At 73.3% G+C, this 19,157-nt stretch overlaps 2 protein-coding genes across 2 annotated transcripts; one reads left to right on the top strand and one right to left on the bottom strand.

Moving 5' to 3' along the window:
• Window positions 1–413: 413 nt before the first annotated feature.
• On the top strand, window positions 414–4,636 carry SPRED3 (sprouty related EVH1 domain containing 3; the record flags this gene model as incomplete). The annotated part of the gene is made up of 4 exons (XM_082333492.1): window positions 414–575; window positions 2,068–2,236; window positions 3,724–3,794; window positions 4,094–4,636. 4 exons carry the CDS (start codon window positions 414–416, stop codon window positions 4,634–4,636), a joined length of 945 nt encoding a protein of 314 aa, XP_082189618.1.
• Window positions 4,637–5,882: 1,246 nt separating this feature from the next.
• RASGRP4 (RAS guanyl releasing protein 4) lies at window positions 5,883–18,029 on the bottom strand (the record flags this gene model as incomplete). Its single annotated transcript, XM_082333491.1, has 14 exons — window positions 17,970–18,029; window positions 17,276–17,433; window positions 16,078–16,183; window positions 15,910–15,972; window positions 14,949–15,125; window positions 13,642–13,807; window positions 11,192–11,365; window positions 10,159–10,275; window positions 8,877–9,152; window positions 7,951–8,031; window positions 7,765–7,871; window positions 7,576–7,633; window positions 7,350–7,433; window positions 5,883–6,050 (listed from the first exon to the last, which is right to left on the bottom strand). Exons 1-14 carry the CDS (start codon window positions 17,990–17,992, stop codon window positions 5,883–5,885), a joined length of 1,758 nt encoding a protein of 585 aa, XP_082189617.1. The 5' UTR covers window positions 17,993–18,029.
• Window positions 18,030–19,157: the final 1,128 nt, after the last annotated feature.

Genomic DNA, 19,157 nt, shown 5'->3' with positions numbered 1-19,157 from the left:
TGAATGAACGCGCCCCCCGCCCCCGGGGCGCGCGCCGCCGTTGTGAATGAGCGTCCGGCGCCATTCATAAATCGGGGGGGGGGGGAAGGGGGGGTCCGGCCGCGCCCCCCCCCCCCCTTGTTTGTGACGGGGACAAAGCCCCGGGTCACGTGCCCCCCCCATTCACAAAAAATGGCCCCATTGAGGGGGGGGCGGACCCCCGCACGGGGGGGGTGAGGGGGGTCCCGCGGGGGCGGGGGGGGGGGTCCCGGGTGTCCCCCCGCCCCCCCCCCCCCCCCCCCATCCCGGCACAGCGCCGTTTGCCATGGCAACGCGTGGTGATGTCACGGCCGCGCGCGCGGGGAGGGAGCGCGGCGGCGGCGGCGGGGGGGGGTCGGTCCCCACGCGTGTCCGTGTGTCCGTCCCGCAGGCACATGCTGCGGGTGCGCGCCGTGGTGATGACCCGCGAGGAGGCGAGCGGCGGGTGGGTGCCCCGGGCCGGCGGGGGGCTGAGCCAGGTGACGCTCGGCGGCGGCGGCGGCGGGAGGCGGCAGCGGCGCTACCTCATCCGCGGGGAGCGGCTGCGGGACCAGGCCGTACGGACGGGGCGGGGGGGCGGGGGGGACGGGGGGGGGGACTGGGGGACGGGGATGGGGACAGGATGGGGGACAGGATGGGGATGGGGGACAGGGGGACAGGGGGACAGGGATGGGGATGGGGACAGGGATGGGGATGGGGGACAGGGGACAGGGATGGGGACAGGAATGGGGATGGGGGACAGGGGGACAGGGATGGGGATGGGGACAGGGATGGGGGACAGGGGACAGGGATGGGGGATGAGGATGGGGACAGGGGGACGGGGATGGGGACAGGGGTACAGGGATGGGGACAGGATGGGGATGGGGATGGGGATGGGGACGGGGGACAGGGATGGGGATGGGGGACAGGGGGACAGGGATGGGGATGAGGATGGGGACAGGGGGACGGGGATGGGGACAGGGATGGGGACGGGGATGGGGACAGGGGTACAGGGATGGGGACAGGATGGGGATGGGGACGGGGATGGGGATGGGGGACAGGGATGGGGATGGGGGACAGGGATGGGGACAGGATGGGGATGGGGACGGGGATGGGGGACAGGGGGACAGGGATGGGGACGGGGATGGGGACAGGGATGGGTAATGGGGGACAGGGGGACGGGGATGGGGACGGGGATGGGGACGGGGATGGGGACAGGGATGGGGGACAGGGACGGGGACAGGGGAACATGGGGACGGGGATGGGGGGACAGGGGGACATGGGGACAGGGGGACACGGATGGGGGACAGGGATGGGGGACAGGGTACAGGGACAAGGGACAGGGGGATGGGGACAGGGGACAGGGATGGGGGACGGGGATGGGGACAGGGGGACGGGGATGGGGACAGGGGGACAGGAATGGGGACAGGGATGGGGGACAGGGATGTGATGTGGGCATGGGGGACAGGGGGACAGGGATGGGGACAGGGGGACAGGGATAGGGACAGGGATGGGGGACAGGGATGTGATGTGGGCATGGGGGACAGGGGGACAGGGATGGGGATGGGACGTGGGGATGGGGAACATGGGATGGGGACATGGGGACAGGGATGGGGGTCCAGGGGGACATGGGGATGTGACATGGGGACAGGGGACAGGGAATGGGGACATGGGACAGGGATGTGACATGGGGATTAGGGACACGGGGACAGGGCTGTGACGGGGGGATGGGGACGGGGGGACAGGGGACATGGGAGAGGGATGTGACATGGGGATTAGGGACAGGGGGACATGGAGATGTGACGTGGGGATGGGGACGGGGGGACAGGGGACATGGGAGAGGGATGTGGCACGGGGATTAGGGACAGGGGGACATGGGGATGTGACGGGGGGATGGGGACGGGGGACAGGGGACATGGGAGAGGGATGTGGCACGGAGACCTGGGAGCTGGCGGGGACACGGGGGTGGGGACGGGGTGGCTGGGCCCAGGGCTGTGGCGCGGGGCGGGGGACGCGGGGAGCGGGGCTGCGGCAGGCCGGCGGGGCCGAGCCGCGTCCCCGCGTCCCCAGCCCACGCTGGAGTGCGCGCTGCGGCGGGACCTGGAGTACAACGAGGTGACCCCCACCTTCCACCACTGGCGCGTGGGGGGCAGCCGCTTCGGCCTCACCTTCCAGAGCCCCGCCGACGCCAGCGCCTTCCGCTGCGGCGTGCGCGGCGCCCTGCAGGCCCTGGCCGCCGGTGGGCACCCGGGACCCGGGCAGGGGGCGGCGGGGGCTTGGGGGCACCGGGGGCTTGGGGGCAGCGGGGGCTTGGGGACACCATAGGGCGTGGGGACACCATAGATCATGGGGACACCATAGAGCATGGGGGCACCGGGGGGCTTGGGGACACCAGGGGGCTTGGGGACACCACAGAGCGTGGGGACACCGGGGGGCTTGGGGACACCATAGAGCGTGGGGACACTGGGGGGCTTGGGGGCAGCGGGGGCTTGGGGACACCATAGAGCATGGGGACACCGTAGAGCATGGGGGCACCGGGGGCTTGGGGGCAGCGGGGGCTTGGGGACACCAGGGGGCTTGGGGACACCATAGAGCGTGGGGGCACCGGGGGGCTTGGGGACACCAGGGGGCTTGGGGACACCGGGGGCTTGGGGACAGTGGGGGGCTTGGGGACACCATAGAGCATGGGGACACTGGGGGCTTGGGGACACCGGGGGCTTGGGGACACCATAGAGCATGGGGACACCAGGGGGCTTGGGGACACCATAGAGCGTGGGGGCACCGGGGGGCTTGGGGACACCAGGGGGCTTGGGGACACCGGGGGCTTGGGGACACCATAGAGCATAGGGACACCGGGGGGACACTGGGGGCTTGGGGAGACCAGGGGGCTTGGGGACACCATAGAGCATGGGGACACCGGGGGGCTTGGGGACAGCGGGGGGCTTGGGGACACCATAGAGCATGGGGACACCAGGGGGCTTGGGGACACCGGGGGCTTGGGGACAGCGGGGGGCTTGGGGACACCATAGAGCACGGGGACACTGGGGGGCTTGGGGACACCGGGGCTTGGGGACACCATAGAGCATGGGGACACCGGGGGGCTTGGGGACAGCGGGGGGCTTGGGGACATCATGGGGTGCTTGGGGGCACTGGGGGGCTTGGGGTGCTGGGGGGCTTGGGGACAGCGGGGGGGCTTGGGGACCCCCAGGGGCCGGGGGCCCCCTTCACCCCCTGCCCCCCATCTCCCCGCAGGCTCCCCATCTTCCTCCTCCTCCTCCTCCTCCTCGGCGGGGGACGGGGGGGACCCGGGGGGTCGCAGCCCCGCGCCAGAGCCGCCCCCCCCCCTCCCCGCCGGCGTCCCCGCGCCCCCCCCCCGCCGCCAGCCTCCCCCCGCGCCCCGCGCCCCGCGCCCCTCACCATCGTCACCAGCGAGTCCTCGGCCACCGGCTACCGGCCCCCGGGCGAGCCCCCGGGCGGGCAGGTGGGCTCCCAGTTGGGGCTCCCAGTTCGGGCTGGGGGCGTGGGTCGGGGTCCCGCCTTGGGCTGGGGTCCTGGGTCAAGGTTGGGGGGGTCAGGTCCCAGTTTGGGGTGCTGGGTCCCAGTTTGAGGTGCTGGGTCCCAGTTCACGGTGCTGGTCGGGTTGCTGGGTCCCAGTTTGGGGTGCTGGATCCCAGTTTGGGGTGCTGGGTCCCAGTTCAGGGTGTTGGTTGGCTTGCTGGGTCCCAGTTCAGGGTGCTGGGTCCCAGTTTGGGGTGCTGGTGGTTGGGGGGGGTCCCAGTTCAGGGTCCCAGTCCCAGGTGCTGGTTTGGGGTCCCGGCTTGGGGTCCCAGTTTGGGGTGCCCTTCGGGGTCCCAGTTTGGGGTCCCAGTTTGGGGTGCCGGTGCTGGGGGGGGTGCCCCAGTTCAGGGTGCTGGGTCCCAGTTTGGGGTGCTGGTGGTTGGGGGGGGTCCCAGTTCAGGGTCCCAGTCCCAGGTGCTGGTTTGGGGTCCCGGTTTGGGGTGCCCTTGGGGGTCCCGGTTTGGGGTCCCACCTTGGGGTGCCCTTGGGGGTCCCGGCGGCCGTTGGGGGGTGCCTCCCCCTGACGCCCCGTCCCCAGGCCCAGCCGCAGCCGCTGCCGCTGGGGGAGCCGGAGGAGCCGGAGACCCCCCCGCCCCACCGGGACCCCCGAGCCGCCCACGGCTACGAGGACTACCGCCGCGCCGAGGGGGCCGCCGCCGCGCCCGCCCGCGTCCGCTTCCAGAAAGATCCCAAGGGATCCCCCTCCTGCCGCATCCACGGGGACCCCCCGCCCGGAGCCCCCTCCCGCTGCGTCTACTGCCGGGGGGTCTTCAACCGGGAGGAGAACGGCCGCGGGCAGTGCCGGGACGCGCCGGACCCCGCCGGACGCTGCGTCCGCCGCCTGAGCTGCCTGTGGTGCGCCGAGAGCCTCCTCTACCACTGCATGGCGGACGCCGAGGGGGACTTCTCGGCCCCCTGCTCCTGCGGCGGCGGGGACCCCCACTGCTGCGCCCGCTGGCTGGCGCCCGCCGCCCTGGCGCTGCTGGTGCCCTGCCTCTGCTGCTACCCGCCCCTGCGCGCCTGCCACTGGTGCGGCGGCCACTGCGGCTGCTGCGGCGGGCGCCACAAGGCCGCGCGGTGAGAGGGCGGCGGCGCCAGGCCGCGAGGCCGCGGGGCGCTGGCGGGTGCCGGGACGGGGACGGCACGGGGACTCGTGGCACCGGTGCGCGCCGGCACGGGGAGGCCGATGGCGCAAGGACTCGTGGCACCGGTGCACGGCAGCGCGGGGATGGCACACGGACTCGTGGCGGCGCGGCGAGGCCGATGGCGCAAGGACGCGTGGCACCGGCGTGTGCCGGCACGGCGAGGCCGATGGCGCAAGGACGCATGGCACCGGCGTGTGCCGGCACGGGGATGGCACGGGGACTCGTGGCACCGGTGCACACCGGCACAGCGAGACCGATGGCACGGGGACTCGTGGCACTGGTGTGTGCCAGCACGTCGAGGCCGATGGCGCAAGGACGCATGGCACCGGCGTGTGCCGGCACGGGGATGGCACGGGGACTCGTGGCACCGGTGCACACCGGCGCAGCGAGACCGATGGCACGGGGACTCGTGGCACCGGTGCGTGCCGGGGCAGTGACGGCACAAGGACTCGTGGCACCGGCGCAGACCGGCACGGGGAGGCTGATGGTGCGAGGACGCGTGGCACCAGCGTGCGCCGGCGCAGGGACGGTGCAAGGACTCATGGCACTGGTGCACATCGGCACGGGGATGGCACAAGGACGCGTGGCACCGGTGCGTGCCGGCACGGGATGGCATGAGGACTCGTGGCCGTGGTGCAAGGACTCGTGGCACCGGTGCGTGCCGGGGCGGTGACGGCACGAGGACTCGTGGCACCGGTGCGTGCCGGGGCGGTGACGGCACGAGGACTCATGGCACCGGTGCGTGCCGGGGCGGTGACGGCACGAGGACTCGTGGCACCGGTGCGGTGCCGGCACGAGGACTCGTGGCACCGGTGCGTGCCGGGGCGGTGACGGCACGAGGACTCGTGGCACCGGTGCGTGCCGGGGCGGTGACGGCACGAGGACTCGTGGCACCGGTGCAGTGCCGGCACGAGGACGCGTGGCACCGGTGCGTGCCGGGGCGGTGACGGCACGAGGACTCGTGGCACCGGTGCGGTGCCGGCACGAGGAGCCGTGACGCCGGTGTCCGTCGGCGTGGGGTCCCCCCTCCCCCCCCCCAGGCTGGGGCCCCCCCTTTATTTATTGCCCCGATAATTTATGTTAATTTATTGGCGGGGGCGGGGCCAGCCCCGGTAATTAAGGGCCCCCCCCCCGCCCCGCTGTAATTAAAGGGGGCGTCGAGGGGGGGTCTCCTCCACGTGGTCACGGGTCCGTAGCAACCGTCGCCAGGGCCCGCCCTCCCTCCTGATTGGAGGAGCCCGAGGGGGCGGGGCCGCGCGCGGCGGGGGGCGGGTCCTGGAGGCGGAGCGAGCCCAGGGCCCCCAGCGGGGGGCGGAGCCTCCGCGTCAGCGCCAGCAGCCGGGCCCGATCCTGGGGGGGGGGGGCACGGGGTTTGCACGGGGGTTTGCACGGGGCTTGCACGGGGGTTTGCACGGGGCTTGCACAAGGGGTTGCATGGGGTTTGCACAAGGGTTTGCACGGCGTTTGCACAAGGGCTTGCACAAGGGGTTGCATGGGGTTTGCACGGGGTTTGTGCAGGTTTGCACAAGGCTTTGCACGGGGTTTGCACAAGGGGGTGCACAGGGGGTTGCATGGGGTTTGCACGGGGTTTGTGCGGGTTTGCACAAGGGTTTGCACGGGGTGTGTGCAGGTTTGCACAAGGCTTTGCACAGGGCTTGCACAAGGGTTTGCACAGGGAGTTGCATGGGGTTTGCACGAGGGTTTGCATGGGGTTTGCACAAGGGCTTGCACAGGGGGTTGCATGGGGTTTGCACGGGGTTTGTGCAGGTTTGCACAAGGCTTTGCACAGGGCTTGCACAAGGGTTTGCACAGGGAGTTGCATGGGGTTTGCACGAGGGTTTGCATGGGGTTTGCACAAGGGCTTGCACAGGGGGTCGCATGGGGTTTGCACGGGGTTTGTGCAGGTTTGCACAAGGCTTTGCACGGGGTTTGCACAAGGGGTTGCACGGGGTTTGTGCAGGTTTGCACAAGGCTTTGCACGGGGTTTGCACAAGGGGTTGCACAGGGGGTTGCATGGCGCCCGCGTGGGTTTGCACGGGGCTTGTGGGGGTCTGCACAAGGGTTTGCACGGGGTTTGCACGAGGGGCTCGCACAATGGCTTGCATGAGGGTTTACACGACGGTCCGCCTGAGGGGCTTGCACAAAGGTTTGCATGGGGGCCTGCATGGGGTTTTGCACAAGGGCTTGCACGGGGGTTTGCAAGGGGCTTGCACAAGGGCTTGCACAAGGGCTTGCACAAGAGGCTCGCACAAGGGTTTGCACAAGAGGCTCACACAAGGGTTTGCACGGGGGCCTGCACGGGGGTTTGCAGAAGGGTTTGCATGGGGATTTGCACGAGGGCCCCGCGCAGGGGGCTCACACCCGGGTTTGCACGAGGGTGTTGCACCAGGCCCTCGCACGAGGGCTCGCACGAGGGCTCGCACGAGGGCCCCGCCGGCGCTCACCTCCCGCAGCTGCTGCAGCTCCTCCAGCAGCGCGGGGGGGGGCCGGGGGGGGGCCCGGCTCCGTCTGCGTCCAGGCGTCGCGGCGGGGCCCCCCCCTGCGCCAAGGCCTCCCCGTCCCCCTCCTCCTCCTCCTCCTCCTCCTCCTCCGCTGCGGGGAGCGGGGGTCAGGCTCACGGGGCGGGGGGGGGGGGGTTGGGGGGGGTACTGGGAGCACTGGGAGCACTGGGAGCTCACCTGAGCGGGGGGGGCTCCTGCGCTCGGCCTCCGCCAGCCCCTTGCACTTGCAGAGCTGGGGGGGGGGGGGGGGGAGAGGGGGGTCTGGGGGTCCGCGGGGGGGGTTGGGGGTCCCCCGAGGGGTCGGGGGTCCCCTGGGGGGTTGGGGGTCCCCTGGGGGGGGTCCCCGGGTTTGGGGGGGGGGGGGTGTCACTCACGAAGCCGTTGCACGCGTGGCAGAGGGCGGCTTTCTCCTGCAAACGGTGCGAGAGCTCCCTGGGGGGGGCAGGGGGGCGTCAGGGACCCCCAACCCCCCCATCATCCCCTGTGTGTGTGTGTCCCCCCCCCGTTTTGGGGTGCCAGGCGCCCGGGGGCTCCCCCCCCCCCCCCATTTTTGGGGGGCTCACCCCTCCTGCTCCTCCGGCTCGGGGGTCCCGGCGGGGTCCGGCCGGGGGGGCTCCGCTTTGGGGGGGCCCCACTCGCCGTCCCTGGGCGTTTTGTCGGGCAGGGGGGGCTGGGGGGGAGGGGCAGGGTCAGGGGGGGTCCCCCTGCTGCCCCCTCCCCCCCGTGTCCCCCCCCCCCGTGCCCCTCACCAGGGCCTTGGGGCTGTGGGGCTCGCGGGCGTGCGAGAGCTCGTACAGCTCCTCCTCGGTGTGCGCCGTGTCCAGGGAGAGCTGGGGGCGGCGGCAGGGGCACGGCCCCTCGCACCCCCCCTGCACCCCACTGTACCCCCCCCCAACCCCTGCACCCCCCTGCACCCCCCTGCACCCCACCCTGCACCCCTGCACCCCCCTGCACCCCCCTGCACCCCCCTGCACCCCACCCTGCACCCCTGCAACCCCTGCACCCCACTGCACCCCCCTGCACCCCACCCTGCACCCCTGCACCCCCCTGCACCCCCCTGCACCCCTGCAACCCCTGCACCCCCCTGCACCCCACCCTGCACCCCCCCGCACCCCTGCAACCCCTGCACCCCACTGCACCCTCCTGCACCCCACCCTGCACCCCTGCACCCCCCTGCACCCCCCTGCACCCCTGCACCCCCCCTGCACCCCTTGCACCCCCCTGCACCCTTGCACCCCATCCCTTGCACCCTCACCCTTTGCACCCCCGCCCCTTGCACCCCATCCCTTGCACCCTTGCACCCTCACCCTTTGCACCCTCACCCCTTGCACCCCCCATCCCTTGCACGCCCACCCCTTGCACACCCACCCCTTGCACACCCACCCTTGCACCCCCGCCCCTTGCACCCCCACCCTTGCACCCCATCCCTTGCACCCTTGCACCCCATCCCGTGCACCCTCGCCCTTTGCAGCCCCGCCCCTTGCACCCCCACCCTTGCACCCCATCCCTTGCACCCCTGCCCCTTGCACCCCCACCCTTGCACCCCTGCCCCTTGCACCCTTGCACCCCATCCCTTGCACCCTTGCCCCCCCCACCCCTTGCACCCCATCCCTTGCACCCTTGCCCCCCCCTTGCACCCCGGCCCTTGCCCCCCCCGGCCCGGCCCCCGCCTCACGGCCAGCAGGCGCAGGAGCTGGGGGTCGGCGCGGAAGGGGGGCGCGAGGCGCTGCAGCGCCCGCAGGTCGAGCGCGTGCTGGTAGAGGCCGTGCAGCTTGGGCAGGTTGAGGCGGCCGCCGGGCAGGTGCCCGGGCAGCGCCGCGTCCAGCGCCGCCAGGTCCTTCAGGTGCACGGCCAGCAGCGGCAGCCGGAACCCCCGGCACGCCCCGAAGGCCCGCCGGTACGCCCCGAAGTTGCCCTGCGCCGACACCAGCTCCGCCATCGCCCCCAAGGCCTGCGGGCGCCACGGCGGTGCTCCCAGTGCCGCCCGGTGCCGCCCGGCGCGGGCCGGCGCAGCCCGCTGCAGCCCGCCGTGCTCCCCAGTATCTCCCAGTGCCGCCCAGTGCCACCCGCTGCAACCTGCTGCAGCCCGCCGTGCTCCCCAGTGTGTCCCAGTGCCGCCCAGTGCCACCCGCTGCAACCTGCTGCAGCCCGCCGTGCTCCCCAGTGTCTCCCAGTGCCACCCAGTGCTGCCCGCTGCAGCCTGCTGCAGCCCGCCGTGCTCCCCAGTGTGTCCCAGTGCCGCCCAGTGCCGCCCGCTGCAACCTGCTGCAGCCCGCCGTGCTCCCCAGTGTCTCCCAGTGCCACCCAGTGCTGCCCGCTGCAGCCTGCTGCAGCCCGCCATGCTCCCCAGTGTGTCCCAGTGCCACCCGCTGCAGCGTGCTGCAGCCCGCTGTGCTCCCCAGTGTGTCCCAGTGCCGCCCAGTGCCGCCCACAGCAGCCTGCTGCAGCCCGCCGTGCTCCCCAGTGTGTCCCAGTGCCGCCCAGTGCAGCCCGCTGCAGCCCGCCGTGCTCCCCAGTGTGTCCCAGTGCCGCCCAGTGCAGCCCGCTGCAGCCCGCCGTGCTCCCCAGTGTGTCCCAGTGCCGCCCAGTGCAGCCCGCTGCAACCTGCTGCAGCCTGCTGTGCTCCCCAGTGTGTCCCAGTGCCACCCAGCGCAGCCCAGTGCATCCCAGTGTCCCCCCAGTCCCTCCCAGTGCATCCCAGCGCCCCCCCAGTCCCTCCCAGTGCCCCCAGCGCCCCCGCCAGTCCCTCCCAGTGCATCCCAGTCCCTCCCGGTGCATCCCAGCGTCCCCCAAGTCCCTCCCAGTCCCTCCCAGTGTCCCCCCAGTCCCTCCCAGTGCATCCCAGTGCCCCCTCAGTCCCTCCCAGTCCCTCCCAGTGCATCCCAGCACATCCCAGCGCCCCCCCCAGTCCCTCCCAGTCCCTCCCAGTGCCCCCCAGTCCCTCCCAGCGCCCCCACCTTGGCCACCTCGGGGGGCAGCAGGGCCTGGGTGTCCTTCAGGCGGGAGATGGAGCTGTGGCAGAGCCCCCCCACCACCGCCATCAACGTGTTGAAGTTCTGCAGCTCCCGCAGCTCCTGCGGGGACCCGGGCGCCCGGCTGAGCGGCACGGACGCCCCCGAGACCCCCGGCACCCCCCCCGCCACCCCCGGCACCCCCGAGACCCCTGCCACCCCTCTGCACCCCCCCGTGCCCCTCTGCACCCCCCCGTGCCCCTTGCACCTCCCTTTACCCCTTGCACCCCCCTTGTGCCCCTTTGCACCCCCCTGTGCTCCTTGCACCCCCTTTGCAGCCCCCATACCCCATTTGCACCCGCTGTGCCCCTCTGCACCCCCCTTTGGCCCTGGCAACCCCCCCGTACCCCTTGCACCTCCCTTGTGCCCCTCTGCACCCCCCATACCCCATTTGCACCCCCCATACCCCTTTGCACCCCCTTTGCAGCCCCCTTTGCCCCTTGCCCCCCCTTGTGCCCCTTTGCACCCCCCTGTGCTCCTTGCACCCCCTTTGCAGCCCCCATACCCCATTTGCACCCGCTGTGCCCCTCTGCACCCCCCTTTGGCCCTTGCAACCCCCCCGTACCCCTTGCACCTCCCTTGTGCCCCTCTGCACCCCCCATACCCCATTTGCACCCCCCATACCCCTTTGCACCCCCTTTGCAGCCCCCTTTGCCCCTTGCCCCCCCTTGTGCCCCTCTGAACCCCCCATACCCCTTTGCACCCCCCCATACCCCTTTGCCCCCCATTTGCACCCCCCATACCCCATTTGCACCCCCCCATACCCCTTTGCACCCCCTTTGCCCCCCCATACCCCCTTGCACCCCCTTTGCACGCCCCCATACTCCTTTGCACCCCCTTTGCACCCCCCATACCCCATTTGCACCCCCCCATACCCCTTTGCAGCCCCCATACCCCACCTGCACCCCCTTTGCACCCCCCACGCCCCATTTGCACCCCCTTTGCAGCCCCCCTCGCCCCCCCTCGCCCCCCGCCCCACCTGGGTGATGCGGGTCAGCTTGGCCACCACCTCGGCGCGCTGGGGGGCCGTGGGGCGGCTCAGCACCATCAGCCGCACCCACCGGCAGACCCCGTTGCAGAGGGCCACGGCGCGCTCCAGGGCGGGGGTCCCCTGCGCGCCCCCCTGCTGCACGTACCGCCGGCAGTCCTGGCCCTGCGCCGCGCGTCAGGGCCCGCCGAGCCCCGGCGGCACCCCGCGGCGCCCCACGGCACCCCACGGCCATGCACGGCACCCCTCGGCACCCCGCGGCACCCCTCGGCACCCCACGGCACCCCGCGGCGCCCCACGGCACCCCACGGCCATGCACGGCACCCCTCGGCACCCCTCGGCACCCCACGGCACCCCTCGGCACCCCACGGCCATGCACAGCACCCCACGGCACCCCTCGGCACCCCACGGCACCCCTTGGCACCCCACGGCCATGCACGGCACCCCTCGGCACCCCGCGGCGCCCCACGGCACCCCGCGGCGCCCCACGGCCATGCACGGCACCCCACGGCACCCCTCGGCGCCCCACGGCACCCCTTGGCACCCCACGGCCATGCACAGCACCCCACGGCACCCCTCAGCGCCCCACAGCACCCCTTGGCACCCCACGGCCATGCATGGCAGCCCTTGGCACCCCACGGCACCCCTTGGCACCCCACGGCCATGCACGGCACCCCTCAGCACCCCGCAGCGCCCCACGGCACCCCACGGCCATGCATGGCAGCCCTTGGCACCCCACGGCACCACACGGCCATGCACAGCACCCCAAAGCACCCCACAGCACCCCTCGGCACCCCTCGGCACCCCACAGCATCCCTTGGCACCCCTTGGCCATGCATGGCACCCCTCGGCGCCCCACGGCACCCCACGGCCATGCACGGCACCCCTCGGCACCCCTCGGCACCCCACGGCACCCCTCGGCACCCCACGGCCATGCACAGCACCCCACGGCACCCCTCGGCACCCCACGGCACCCCTTGGCACCCCACGGCCATGCACGGCACCCCTTGGCACCCCGCGGCGCCCCACGGCACCCCACGGCCATGCACAGCACCCCAAAGCACCCCACAGCACCCCTCGGCACCCTTCGGCACCCCACAGCACCCCTTGGCACCCCTTGGCCATGCACGGCACCCCGCGGCGCCCCACGGCACCCCACGGCCATGCACGGCACCCCTCGGCACCCCTCGGCACCCCACGGCACCCCTCGGCACCCCACGGCCATGCACAGCACCCCACGGCACCCCTCGGCACCCCACGGCACCCCTTGGCACCCCACGGCCATGCACGGCACCCCTCGGCACCCCGCGGCGCCCCACGGCACCCCACGGCCATGCACAGCACCCCAAAGCACCCCACAGCACCCCTCGGCACCCCTCGGCACCCCACAGCACCCCTTGGCACCCCTTGGCCATGCACGGCACCCCTCGGCACCCCTCGGCACCCCATGGCCATGCACGGCAGCCCTCGGCACCCCACGGCACCCCCCGGCACCCCCCGGCCAAGCACGGCACCCCTCGGCACCCCACGGCGCCCCTTGGCACCCCACGGCACCCCACAGCACCCCTCGGCAGCCCACGGCCATGCACGGCACCCCTCGGCACCCCTCGGCTGTGCATGGCACCCCACAGCACCCCATGAGCACCCCACGGCCATGCACAGCACCCCAAAAGCCACCCCTCAGTCCCCCCAGCCATGCCCTGCACCCCCCAGCACCCCACGGCCATGCACTGCACCCCACTGCACCCCACTGCACCCCCAGCACCCCACTGCACCCCCAGCACCCCACGTCCATGCACTGCACCCCATGGCCATGCACTGCACCCCCAGCACTCCCCGGTCATGCATTGCACCCCCCCAGCACCCCTCGGCTGTGCATGGCACCCCACTGCACCCCCAGCACCCCACGGCCATGCACAGCACCCCCAGCACCCCCAGCACCCCCCAGCCATGCACAGCACCCCCCAGCACCCCACGTCCATGCACTGCACCCCGTGGCCATGCACTGCACCCCCCAGCACCCCACGGCTGTGCAGAGCACCCCACTGCACCCCCAGCACTCCCCGGCCATGCATTGCACCCCCCCAGCACCCCTCGGCTGTGCATGGCACCCCACTGCACCCCCAGCACCCCAAGGCCATGCACAGCACCCCCAGCACCCCCAGCACCCCCCAGCCATGCCCTGCACCCCCAGCACCCCACGTCCATGCACTGCACCCCATGGCCATGCACTGCACCCCCAGCACCCCCAGCACCCCAAGGCCATGCACAGCCCCCCCAGCCCCCCCAGCACCCCCCAGCCATGCACAGCACCCCCCAGCACCCCACGTCCATGCACTGCACCCCGTGGCCATGCACTGCACCCCCAGCACCCCACGGCCGTGCACAGCCCCCCCAGCCCCCCCGGCCCCCCCCGGCCCCCCCCGGCCCCCCGGGCGCACCGAGAGGCGGCAGAAGGCGCGGTGCTCCAGGCCGCTCAGGTGCCGCGCCAGCTCCCCCGCCTCCAGGTGGTCGAAGAGCAGCGAGACCTTGCGCTTGGGGGGCCCGGGGGGCGCGGGGGGACCCCGGGGCCGCGGGGGGCTCAGCCGGCCCGGCCGCGGGCACGGCCTGCGCAGAGGGGGCTGCGGGCGCCGGCACACGCGTGTGCGCCGCCCCAGACACGCGTGTGCGCAGCCCCAGGCGCCTCCCACCCATGCGTGTGCGCCGCCCCAGACACGCGTGTGCGCAGCCCCAGGCGCCTCCCACCCATGCGTGTGCGCCGCCCCAGACACGCGTGTGCGCAGCCCCGGGCACCACCCTCACACGCGTGTGCCCAGCCCCAGGCACGCGTGTGCGCAGCCCCGGGCACCACCCTCACACGCGTGTGCGCAGCCCCAGACACGCGTGTGCGCAGCCCCAGCCACCACCCTCACACGCGTGTGCCCAGCCCCAGACACGCGTGTGCGCAGCCCCAGGCGCCACCCTCACACGCGTGTGCGCAGCCCCAGCCATGCGTGTGCACAGCCCCAGCCACCACCCTCACACGCGTGTGCCCAGCCCCAGCCACGCGTGTGCGCAGCCCCGGGCACCACACTCACACGCGTGTGCGCAGCCCCAGCCACGCGTGTGCGCAGCCCCGGGCACCACACTCACACGCGTGTGCACACCCCCAGCCACGCATGTGTGCAGCCCCGGGCACCACCCTCACACGCGTGTGTGCAGCCCCGGGCACCACCCTCACACACGTGTGCGCAGCCCCAGCCACGCGTGTGCGCAGCCCCGGGCACCACACTCACACGCGTGTGCGCAGCCCCAGCCACGCGTGTGCGCAGCCCCGGGCACCACACTCACACGCGTGTGCACACCCCCAGCCACGCATGTGTGCAGCCCCGGGCACCACCCTCACACGCGTGTGTGCAGCCCCGGGCACCACCCTCACACACGTGTGCGCAGCCCCAGCCACGCGTGTGCGCAGCCCCAGGCGCCACCCTCACACGCGTGTGCGCAGCCCCAGACACGCGTGTGCGCAGCCCCGGGCACCACCCTCACACGCGTGTGCACACCCCCAGCCATGCGTGTGCACAGCCCCAGACGCCTCCCTCACACGCGTGTGCGCTGCCCCAGCCACGCGTGTGCGCAGCCCCGGGCACACACGCCCGTGCAAAGGCCCCGCTCGCGGCCGTGCGCGGCCCCCGTGCAACCCCTGCACGCGCTCGTGCCCGGCCCCCGTGCCCGGCCCCGCTCCCCCGCGCGCGCGCGTGCCGCTTACAGGTGGCCGACGTCCAGCAGCCGAGCGTGGCCCTCGTGGCCCTCGTGCTCCCCGTGGCCCTCGTGGCCCTCGTGGCCCTCGTGGCCCCCGCGCAGCGCCGCCCGCCGCAGCTCGCCCAGCGCCTCGGCCAGCGCCGGCTCCAGCCGAAAGGCCTCGGGGTAGTGGGTGACCCAGTGCCTGCAGGGACCCCGCCTCAGCCGGGGGACACGGGGGGACACGGGGGGGACACGGGGGGGCACGGGATGAGGGGTGGGGACGTGGGATGGGGACACGGGATGGGGACATGGGGTGCAGGATGGGGCCATGGGATGGGGACATCGGATGCGGGATGGGGACACGGGATGGGGACATGGGGTGCAGGATGGGGCCATCGGATGCGGGATGGGGACACGGGATGCGGGATGGGGACACGGGATGGGGCCACGGGGTGCAGGATGGGGCCATGGGATGGGGCCATCGGATGCGGGATGGGGACACGGGATGCGGGATGGGGACATGGGGTGCAGAAAAGGGGCCATGGGATGGGGACATCGGATGCGGGATGGGGACACGGGATGGGGACACGGGATGGGGACACGGAATGGGGCCATGGAGATGGGGGACGTGAGATGCAGGATGGGGCCATGGGATGGGGGGACACGGGATGCAGAATGGGGACACGGGATGGGGACACGGGGTGCAGAAAAGGGGCCATGGGATGGGGACATCGGATGTGGGATGGGGACACGGAATGGGGACATGGGATGGGGGGACACGGGATGCAGAAGGGGGACACCACGGGATGGGGACATGGGATGGGGGGACACGGGATGCAGAAGGGGGACACGGGACGGGGACATAGGATGCAGGATGGGGCCCAGGGGAGGACGTGGGCTGCAGAGCGGAGGGGACACGGGGTGGGGGTGGCAGCCCCCGGGGGTGACCGGGGGGGACCCGGGGGGGGGACGCGGCCGCCCCTCACCGGACGAAGAGGCAGACGCGGAGCGCCCGCTCCTCCCGCCCGTCCCGCATGGCCTCCTGGTAGGTGGCTGCCGGTTAAGGACCCTGGCGTGGGACGGGCCCCCCCGCGTCCCCCCGCGTCCCCCCGCGTCCCCCCGCGTCCCCCGCGTCCCCCGGCCCGGCAGGATATAGGGCGAGGAGGCGCTGGGCCAGCTCGGCCGAGGGCACGACCCAGCCGTGCACCGTCAAGGTCATGTCCACCGTGTACTCCCCCCGCCGCAGCCGCCCGTCCAGGTCTGCGGGCGAAGCCACCGTCACCCACGGGTGCCACCGGGCGGGGGGGTGGAGGTACCCGCTGGGACGTGGCACCCGGGGGATGCTGTGGCCGGGGGACGTGGCACCCGGGGGACGTGGCACCCGGGGGATGTGGTACCCAGGGGACGTGGCACCCGGGGGATGCTGTGGCCAGGGGACGTGGTACCCAGGGGACGTGGCACCCAGGGGACGTGGCACCGGGGAATGTGGCACCCAGGGGATGTGGCACCCGGGGGATGCTGTGGCCGGGGGACGTGGCACCCAGGGGACGTGGCACCCAGGGGATGTGGTACCCAGGGGATGTGGTACCCAGGGGACGTGGCACGCGGGGGACGTGGTACCCAGGGGATGTGGCACCCAGGGGATGTGGCACCCAGGGGATGTGGTACCCAGGGGATGCTGTGGCCAGGGGACGTGGCACCCAGGGGACGTGGCACCCGGGGGACGTGGCACCCAGGGGATGTGGCACCCAGGGGATGTGGTACCCAGGGGATGTGGCACCCGGGGGACGTGGTACCCAGGGGATGTGGCACCCAGGGGATGTGGCACCCGGGGGACGTGGCACCGGGGAATGTGGCACCCAGGGGATGTGGTACCCAGGGGATGCTGTGGCCAGGGGATGTGGCACCCAGGGGACGTGGCACCCGGGGGACGTGGCACCGGGGAATGTGGCACCCAGGGGATGTGGTACCCAGGGGATGCTGTGGCCAGGGGATGTGGCACCCAGGGGACGTGGCACCCGGGGGACGTGGCACCCGGGGAATGTGGCACCCAGGGGATGTGGTACCCAGGGGATGTGGCACCCGGGGGACGTGGCACCCGGGGGACGTGGTACCCAGGGGATGTGGCACCCAGGGGATGCTGTGGCCAGGGGACGTGGCACCAGGGGCATGTGGCACCCAGGAGCCGTGGCACCCAGGAGCCGTGGTACCCAGGGGATGCTGTGGCCAGGGGACGTGGCACCCAGGGGCCGTGGCACCCAGGGGACGCTGTGGCCAGGGGCCGTGGCTCGCGGGGCCGCGGCAGCGGGGCCGCGGCAGCGGGGCGGCGGTGCCCGCCGGCCGGGCGCTCACCGAAGGCGTCGAGGCAGCGCTCCAGCAGCTGGTCGAGGCTGCAGGCCTGCGGCAGCTCCCCCAGCCCGGCGTTGGCCATGGCCTGGCCGATCTCCCGCGGCGTGGGGCACGTCAGCCGCCGCCGTGGCCGCCGGGCCGGGGCCCCCCCGGGGGGCTTCCTGCGGCGCCCCCGAGCCCCGCTCAGCCGGGACCCCCGCCCGGCCACGGGGCCCTCCCGCCGTGGGGCTGGCCCCACGGGTGGCCCCGGCCACGGCCCCCCTCCGCGCCGTGGCACTTCCCCTCCCGGCCCCTCTTGCCCAACGCTCTTCCGGGGGAGCCCCACGGGGACCCAGTTAGGGACAAGGACTGGTCCCAGTTGGGGTACTGGGGGGGCACCGCCTGGTCCCGGTTTGGGGGCAAGGCTGGTCCCAGTTGGGGGGCAAGGCTGGTCCCAGTTGCAGGGGGCGCAGAGCTGCTCGTGTTGGAGGATGGAGCCTGGTCCCAGCTTGGGAGGGGAACCGGTCCCAGTTGGGGGGTAGAGCTGGTCCCAGTTGTGGCGGGGGGCAGAGGAGGCGACGGGGAGGGGGCACAGCCTGGCCCCAGTTTGAGGCAGAGCCTGGTCCCAGTTTGGGGGGCTGAGACGGCGCCCCAAAGGCGGAGGGGGGCGCAGCCTGGTGGGGAGGGGACGTGGGGCCGGGGCCGGGCGCGCACCCACCTCTTGCTCTCCCTGGGGTCCATGGCGGGGGGCTCGGGCCGGGGCGGGGGGCAGCGGGGCCCCCGGGGCTGAGGCAGAGAGGAACTCGTTACGCGGATGAGGGCGAAAAAGGAACTGCGGGGCGGGTGATGTCAGGCCGGACGGGGCGCGTGTCACCCAGCGCCCGCCGACGGGGAGGGGACCCGGCCGGCCGTGCTCCCCACCCCCCGCCGGGCTGGGGACCCCCCCGGGCACCCCCAGCCCCCAAACGCCCCCCCCCGGTCCCTCCTGGGGACCCCCGTGGCATGGGGATGGCCGTGCCGTGGTCGCCCCGATGCCGTGGGTCCCCGTGTCGTGGGGTCCCCGTGCCATGGGCCACAGTGCTGTGGGCCACTGTGTCATGGGGTCCCCGTGCCGTGGGGTCCCCATGTTGTGGGGTCCCCGTGCCGTGGGCCACTGTGTCGTGGGGTCCCCATGTTGTGGGGTCCCCATGTTGTGGGGTCCCCGTGTCGTGGGGTCCCTGTGCCGTGGGGTCCCCGTGCCGTGGGGTCCCCATGTTGTGGGGTCCCCGTGTCATGGGGTCCCTGTGCCGTGGGGTCCCCGTGCCGTGGGGTCCCTTGTGCTACGGGGTTCCCTGTGCCATGGGGTCCCCGTGCCGTGGGCCACAGTGCTGTGGGGGTCCCCATGCCGGGGGTCCCCATGCCGTGGGGTCCCCATGCCGTGGGGTCCCCGTGCTGTGGGGTCCCTTGTGCTACAGGGGTCCCCATGCCGGGGGTCCCCGTGCCATGGGTAACCCCGTGCCGGGGGTCCCCGTGCTGTGGGGGCCCCCGTGCCGTGGGGTCCCTTGTGCTACAGGGGTCCCCGTGCCGTGGGGTCCCCGTGCTGTGGGGTCCCTTGTGCTACAGGGGTCCCCGTGCCGTGGGTAACCCTGTGCCGGGGGTCCCCATGCCGGGGGTCCCCATGCCGGGGGTCCCCGTGCCGGGGGTCCCCCCGCTGCCGTGGTCGCCCCACCTGGGGGTCCCGGGGGGGTCCTGTGGGGCCACCCCCCCCCCCAGCATGGCCTGGGCCCCGGGGGGGGAGGGGAGGGTCCGCCCCCCCCCCAGCCGCCCTCATTAGCGCGAGGGGTTAATTAGGGGCCGGTAGGGGCGGGGCCTGGGCTCCACCTGTCCCCGACTGGGCTGAACTGGGCCGAACTGGGCTTCCCCCATC

This window comes from Platalea leucorodia, assembly GCF_965183815.1.
Source record: "Platalea leucorodia genome assembly, chromosome: 26".
Taxonomy (NCBI): Eukaryota; Metazoa; Chordata; class Aves; order Pelecaniformes; family Threskiornithidae; genus Platalea; species Platalea leucorodia.
The sequence above is the reverse complement of the archived record's forward strand: the minus strand, read 5'-3'. Positions and strand labels throughout refer to the sequence as shown.